General features: G+C 37.5%; 1 protein-coding gene across 30 annotated transcripts in view; it reads right to left on the bottom strand.

Annotated features, from left to right (window-relative positions):
- Positions 1–7,336, bottom strand: part of SLMAP (sarcolemma associated protein) — an 86,894-nt gene extending 79,558 nt beyond the window's left edge. For 16 of the 30 annotated variants that reach the window (XM_030502315.1, XM_030502312.1, XM_030502318.1 and 13 more), the window contains exon 1: positions 6,831–7,053. In XM_030502315.1, the coding sequence (XP_030358175.1) occupies positions 6,831–7,028 (198 nt within the window). In that variant the 5' untranslated portion in view covers positions 7,029–7,053. Of the gene's footprint in view, positions 1–6,830 lie in introns of all 30 variants that reach the window. The other 14 variants (XM_032920226.1, XM_030502314.1, XM_030502323.1 and 11 more) reach the window with 1 other exon arrangement.
- Positions 7,337–7,774: the final 438 nt, after the last annotated feature.

Raw genomic sequence — 7,774 nt, 5'->3', positions numbered from 1 at the left:
AAGTAAAAAACCTGCCAGCATCTTCTGTGGTTTTCCACTCAACTACAGTGTTACAACGAAATTTTGGACTTTCTATTATAAGCCTGCTGGAAGTTCATCATTTATTTATACTTTCAAGACTGAAATAAACTCTTAAGACGTTGCTCAATTACATACATGTCTCTCTGGTACAAAATAACACAAAAATTGTAACCAATTAAGTGTCTGGCTCCAGGACAACGCTTTTCCTTTTCAAAAAGGAAACTGTTCTGGGCCTCTGGCAGACAGATTCATCTTCTTGCTTAAGATGATTCAGCCCAATCCATCTCTCTGCCTGAAGTTCCCACTCCTAAAGCAGACTGAAAAAAGCTTGTCCGTGTTCAACAAAAATGTGACAATACTGTAAGCCTTCTTCCAACAACTCTGCTACAAGCAGAAATGTTTCTGGAAAGAAAGACAAGCTGGGAACATTAATGCATTGGCACAGCAAGATTTAACAAAACTCAGAGCTCTTAGATAATCCAAACTCTCAGCAAGTGAGCAACATTAACAGGAAGCAATTATTGATGTGATTCAAAAGGAAATCCAGAGACAACAAACAATCATATAATTTAGCAGCAATAGCCTGCTAGCTTTAGGGAAGAAGACAGCATTCTTCCTTCCCTTTCACTTGCCAGGTTCCACAAAATAATAATTTTCACTTTATCTTACCTATTAAAAGAAATTACAAAAAACCAAAATGCATCAAAACACCTAAGTATTTGTCTACACATTTTGTAGAGTTTTAGCTAGATCAGATTCAAATCAACACAACCAAAGCAATACACTGACACAGTTAGGACATTACTAACCCACATGGCCCTTTGCAGCATAAATAAATTCGATTATTTTTATTAAATAAATCAACCACCAAAACTGTTCAAATTAAAAAATGAGAGGGCAAAGCCAAATCAAAAGTATTTCTCCAGTGTAATGTAAATCCACCAGCAAACGATCAACAAATTGCCACAACCAACATATAAAATAAAAGTAAAAAAGAACTTTATGTAATGAAAGTGCATTAGGAAGGCAAAGTTTTACATTTATAAGCATGGGACCAGGAACAAACCCAAACTATCCCTTCAGAGACGTAAGAAAACACATTTATTGGCCTTCATAACTGCTAAGTAACCTGATTCATCTGAGGTTTGTAAAAATTCATTGCAAATACAAAAGGGATTTTTGCTTGTTTGTAAAACCTAATCAATGTGTTGGTGTTCCTGGCTCAGGATAGATGCATCATGACTGCAATGGATCAGCTCCAAGAATTACAGTATTAGCTCTGCAGCAGTGGCTCTAGATGGTATCTCTGCAGGGAAATCCTTGTCAGCAGTAACTTACCTCTACTATAAATGGCCACCAGCACTCCTCCACTGAGTCCTAAAAGCATGGCAGTGAAGTTTGCTGAAAGTGAGAGCTCCCTACCCCATACTACTCCTATGATCATATCAGCATAAGATTGGATAGTTCATCCAGGGTGAAAAGCACTTACATAAAAATATTAACAGGTGTATGTACGGGCTGGCTGACATTACTCTCTTACCAAAAGCATCTAAGCCCTGAAATTTCACCTTAGCGCATTAGAGCAGATCCCAGGTCAGTCTCCCATGGCACTTGGAATAGACATTCAACATTTGGAAGATAAAGTGTTTCCTCTACACTTACACTGCAGACTGTAAGCATACAGCAACATCAGAAGTACTGAAAAATAAAACATTTGTTCAGCTCTCAAAGAATCGAAACAGAAAGCTGAAAAGACGTAATAGGGGAAAAATAAATAACAGACATGGTATGTACCTAAAGAAATGCTACTGATACATGAGAAATTAAACGTTTTGCATAGATCAGCACCAAATAGCCCAGGAATTTCTATAAGAAACAGCAGGAAAAAATCTCCCATTAAAATCCTGAAACCCCAAATACCATTTCTCACATTTCCCTAAATTTTGTAAGACAGATTTACTAAAGTACCTCTAAACAAACAGGATGTCCAGAGAAGATGTCCTATAGTTATTTAATCTTGCCAAATACTTGATCTGCACAAAACCTTCCATGTAATATTAAGTGAACAACATATTCCCTTTTTACAAATTCGTTCTCTTCTTTCTTTCTCTCATGGTCAATACACTTGTATCCCTAGTACAATATAGCAAGAAAAGAAAGTATGTAATCTTTCAACTCCTGTTTATCAATGCAATTCTTGCACGGGTGGTCCAAAATTGGATGCAGTATCATAGACATGATCTTACAAGCTGCAAGAGGTTCTTCCTTTCCAAGTGCAGAACTTCACATCTGTCCTTGTTCAGACTCCTGAGGTTCCTGTCTGCCTGGTCATTCAGCAAGGTCAGGTCCCTCTGGATGGCAGCCCTGCCCTTGAGCATACCAACTCGTTCCCCACTATGCCAAAAGCCTCATCTTCAAACTTGACAAGAGTGTACTTCATGTCCTTCAGGTCACTGATAAAAATGTTTAACGTCGCAAGTCATAATATAGATTCTTGTAGTGTTCTGCTTGAAGCCAGCACCCAGGTAAAGCAAATGCTACCACTGAGCGTGATCCTCAAACCAGTTGTGTTTTACTCATCTAATTGTCCATACATCCTGACTGCAGTACCCAGCATGGGAAGCAGTCAAAGCCCTGCTAAAGGCAGGGTAAATTGCGTGTACTGCTCTCTCTTGCCCTCAAATCTACTTATTTTATCATACAAGGCAATCTGACTCATCAGACATGATTTATCCCCGCTAAATCCATATTGACCATTACCAAATAAATTTTCTTCATGTGCTTGGAAACATGTTCCAAAACTTGTTCCATCATTTTCCTAGGGTTTCAAGCAAAGCTAGCCAGTCCGTAATTCCCTGCCTGTACCCCTTTGGGGTTGTTGTTTTGAGGTGTTGGGTTTTGTTTTGTTGGTTGGTTGGTTTCTTTAAAGAGGAGTTGTCTTCCTTAAAGAAGGTGCTTCCCGCAGAAAGTATTCTGTAACATTTATATCTCACACATTTTAAGCCTAAAAGCCATAAAGCACAGCCTTAATGAACTTCATTTACCATGATGTGACTATTTGGCTTTCAATTTACTAGGTAGCATTTCTGTAACCAAGATACTACAAATGTGCTCAACTCAATTCATACCCACTTTGAAGTAAATGAAAGCAATAGTATTAGCTACCACCTTAGCACAGAAACTTGAGCCTACACTTTTTTTTTTTCCAGATACTAAAAGTGACCAGTTATTTGGAGTCCTTTTGGTCTAAGAAAATATTTCATTTCTCACACAGTTTCTCAGCGCCTTCGGTAAACTGTGGCAATGCACTCACTATAAAAGGTACTTCTAAGGCACTGAATAATTCCTATTTTTGAAAGCATGGATATCTGTCGGAAACTTCAGGTTTCTACTAAAAGCTTCCACATCTGCCAGAAGCATTTCAGCCTGGGAAATCACATACAAATTCTCAAGGGTTTTCAACTTGCTTATTTTTAAAAACAAAACCAAACCAAACCAACAAACCTTTAAGATTTCAATTAAGCAGTTTTTACAGAGCTTCTGCAGTGATAGAAGCTGAAAAAACACATTTAGATTTTCTGAACTATAGCCGACTTTTTCTTTTGCTTTGATTAGCACTTTTGGAACACTCCATGCTCAGCACAACATCTACTTCCTACATATTTAGTGACTCACGTTTTCAGGCATCTCTTAAGAAGATTCATTAACTTCTAATTACTGAAATCAAATCAATTCTAAGCATAAGCTTTTAATGTTATTGTTGTATGAAAAATCCACAAGGAGATATTACAGTTTCTACAAACATAAGCAAAGAGAAGCACTGCATTGGTTATACAAGTATTACTAAGTACAAAAAAAGAAGAGTACAGAAACTCCCCCCCCATCTTCCACCTTTATCTTACATAATTTTAGGATTGCATACAAAGTTAAAAATATTTTAATAAGCAAATCCAATTTTAATTATCTGCTTTTAATTGCTATTTACCGGTGATCTTCAAGACTCAACCTACTTTTATCCTTAATAATGCTGGTGTTACATAGACATTATCTCCTTTGGGCACATAACTTTTTCCATGCATAATTAAAGTGCCTTTATACAAAGTAAACATTAACATCTTTTAACAGTAAGCAACATGTCATCTTCCACTTGGTCGATTTATGTGACATACTTCAGCTTAAGCCGACCTCTGCCTCAAAAACCCCCTGTGTAAGTTTCTGTGCCGCTGCTTACTGATGCTCTCTCTCTTCAATGTCTGCCCTTCTTTACAGATTATGCTGATAAACTTGTTTACAGACTACGTAGTAAACAGGATCACTCACGATTCTCTAAAACAAAACAAACAAAACTCCAAACCCTCAAGAAAAGGAAAAAAAGGAGTATAACTGAAAGGCAGCTCAAGAGGCAGCACAGAGCAGAGACTGGGCTGAGTGACTGGGAATGCCAGAAACTGGCATTGCCAGCAAAGTCCACAACTTATGAAACTGCAGCCCCAGATCATTCAAGAACTATTTTAAATTACTTGAAGGTTTCTCTCTGTTACTAAATTAATATTTCAAGGTCTCTTATCTTTTATAAAACTCAGAATTGATAAAAGTCTTATATATGAGCTCCTAAGAAATGATCAGAAATACTGTGGCATAAAGAATTTATGCAGGTTTAAGTATAAGTCATTGATAGGATAATGGCATATTCCTAAATGAGATGTGTGTATCAGAAGTTCTGTAAACAATAATAATAAATGTTCCTGCATGCAAATGTCTTGGCATAGTTACTCATTTTTGTTTGTACTTTGAAAACACCACAAAACTCTTTAAAGTAGCTTTCACAATTCACAATTAAGACTGTATTTACCAACATCTTCTACCTCCCTTTTCACAAAAGCATTTTATATCTGTTATCTCTAACAATGCATTTTTCCCTCTCCTCCAACTATCTCATACTTTACCATTCAGATACTCAACTAGATGAAGAACTTAGACCGTACTGCCAAGAAACAAACACAGAATCCAAAATCCTCTATACTGCAGTATAGAGAATTAAATGCCTTAAACCTGTTACAGTACCGCACCAGCTAACACGCAAACTTTACAGTAGTGTATTCTTATGCACTTAAACCCACTCTTTAGTTGATCACTATGGCTACTGATCCAGATACCCACCTGGGCAATTTTCAGCAGGACCCTCGTCGAATCTTCACATGACAGTATCCTCTTACTTACTACTACCAAGCTGCTATTTTGGATCAGCTAGATAAAATGAGTAAGCATTTAATTTTTTCGACCTGTACTGGAAAAGCCAAAGCTAACTAAAATTTAAAAACAAACCAAAACCCCCACAGCTGACTGTCTTTTAAGCTTGTCTATTAGTTAACAGACTTGCTAAACACTCAATGGTTTGTCAAATTAACCATCTTTAATATGGCTAGACTATTTGTAACCATAGTAGAGCACAAGAGGGTCTTAAAATCTTTATGAATCATGAGGAATGTTGATAAAAAGCTATACACATAATACTTTTTCATTTAAAAACAGTACAACAAACTGAGACATTTTACTTCACTGAGTCAAACAAGAAACATTAAAAACTAAGCTTAAACTGAAAACATTTCAAGCGTTAAGTTTTCTAAAGTGTTCAAGAACACACATCCCATACATAACAGAGCCAAAACAATATGCTTCATGAAGCATTAACACAGATAGCAGTTTGCACAATTACGTGCAGGTAACTTGAAAGCCATGCCATAACCCAGCCTTAAGAAATTAAATGCTTGTCTTGTCCCATCATGCCCAAGCATTGCATAACATAGGAGAGTTAACAATGGAAGGTTTAAGAGCTTTAACTGCATTATTCTGTTCCTCATGCTGTGTCATACTACTAAAAAATACTGCACTAATTACAGACCATATTATTGTTAAAATCAAGAGCAACACTGACTGCATTTCATGGAAGGGCATACTGTGAAGCTGAAAACCGGCTGATTTACAGCATATGAAGTTCTAGGGCACACCACCAATGTATTTGGAAAAGAAAAAAAAAAATACAGTGCTGAGCAACTGAAATCTTTGCTCATTTCTTGAGGGATATTTAAAATTAAGTTGACAGTCATTAAGTAACTTTACTTGTCCCAGTTCAATCCCTAGTGGACAAAACATGCACTACAGAACCCCTAAATTTCACTTAACAAGATTGCTAGCCTTTTGAGAGAAACAGTTAAGACCTTGAGTCAATGCAGGATATATTTTAAAACCATTTTTACTATCAACAAGAAAATGTCCTGTATGCCATTTGTTACACTCCTACTGTCAGTAATAAACCTTCTATCAGACTCAAAAACTAAAATACCCTTTATAAAATTTCAAAAGGGCAAGCAGGAAGAGGGCCAAACAAACCCATTTTTGTTAAATCTGTTTTTTGATGCTCCTCACAATGAGATTTATTTACACACTCAGGTAAAATTTCTCAGCATTTGAAAAATACCATTACACCACCATATTCGTACAAGACGGTGCTTTCAGATTTCTATTACTCACCTGAAAATCACCTACTTCCAGCACTGAATAATACACATGCAAATTTTTCAGTGCTTATCACCATTTTCAACTGATTTATGTGCTTTTAGTAATATTTAAACTTTCTACTTATTCAGAAGTTACCAACTTACCTGAAATTGTTTTAACTGTAACACAAATATTACTCCTTCCACATGCAACCATCTTTATCACAGAGAAACCCAAGTGATCTACAATCTACAGTGACTTGCTAAACCAAACATGCAATTCATTATTTTTAAATAAAGAAAATGTCTTACCTTGCCTGTCTTGTGATCAAACCAGACAAGAGCATGGTTCCTGGACAGCACCTTGCAGTCAAAAGTTGCGTTGTTCTGTGCTGGCCGGCAGCGAGCCACTGAGCGGCCGATCTTGACGGGCTCGTCCAGGTAGACATGACGCTCCTGAAACGGATGAGAGTTCGGGCGGCAAGTGAAGATGGCCAAGGCTGAAGGCATCGAGGACAGATTGGGGTTGCCACACCGACCAGAGATGAAGAGAGCCTCTTCTGATGCAGACTGTCCTCCACAATTTTTAATCAAAACCTCCACAGTAACTTTATATTAAAGCAGGACAAACATCATCCTATGAGAGGCCTAACAACTCATTGTTTCAGTGTGTAAACTAATCCTGGCAATAATCCAGTGAAAAAGCCCCATTATGTCTTTTAATAATTTCTGCAGTGGCCCAAAAAAAGTCTAACATGTACAACTTTCAATCCATCCTCCTCTGGAAGAACAGGAACAAGCATCTGATTCCTTCAAAGAGAAGCAAAGGCTCCTTGAAAGAAGGATAGTATATCTCAACTCCAAGCAGATGAGTCATACAAGTACTTTTGTTTATAACCTCAACTGCCTTCTTTTCCCCCCCCTTTCGTAAACAACATTGACCAAAATTCTGACCAATGCAACATGGAAGCAAGGAAAGGTTTAGGGAAGGGGGATGAGTGAGAAGGATTGGCGTCCTCTCTCAAAGCGCACAGATCAGGAGTTGGAAGGTGAATACAAAGCCCTCACTCCACAACAGGGATCTAGTCACTTCACACCGCAATCTGCATTTCACCATCTTCATCTATTGAACCAAAGCAAAATAGGTGGTCCTCGATTTAGAATGGGGTATGACCTATACTGTTTTCCTCCCTTACACCCGATAAAGCTGAACTGGTCTACAGGTTCAGGCAGCCACTCAGATAAGGAACTTGATA

This window comes from Strigops habroptila, chromosome 11 (genome assembly GCF_004027225.2).
Source record: "Strigops habroptila isolate Jane chromosome 11, bStrHab1.2.pri, whole genome shotgun sequence".
Lineage (NCBI taxonomy): Eukaryota > Metazoa > Chordata > Aves > Psittaciformes > Psittacidae > Strigops > Strigops habroptila.
The sequence above is the reverse complement of the archived record's forward strand: the minus strand, read 5'-3'. Positions and strand labels throughout refer to the sequence as shown.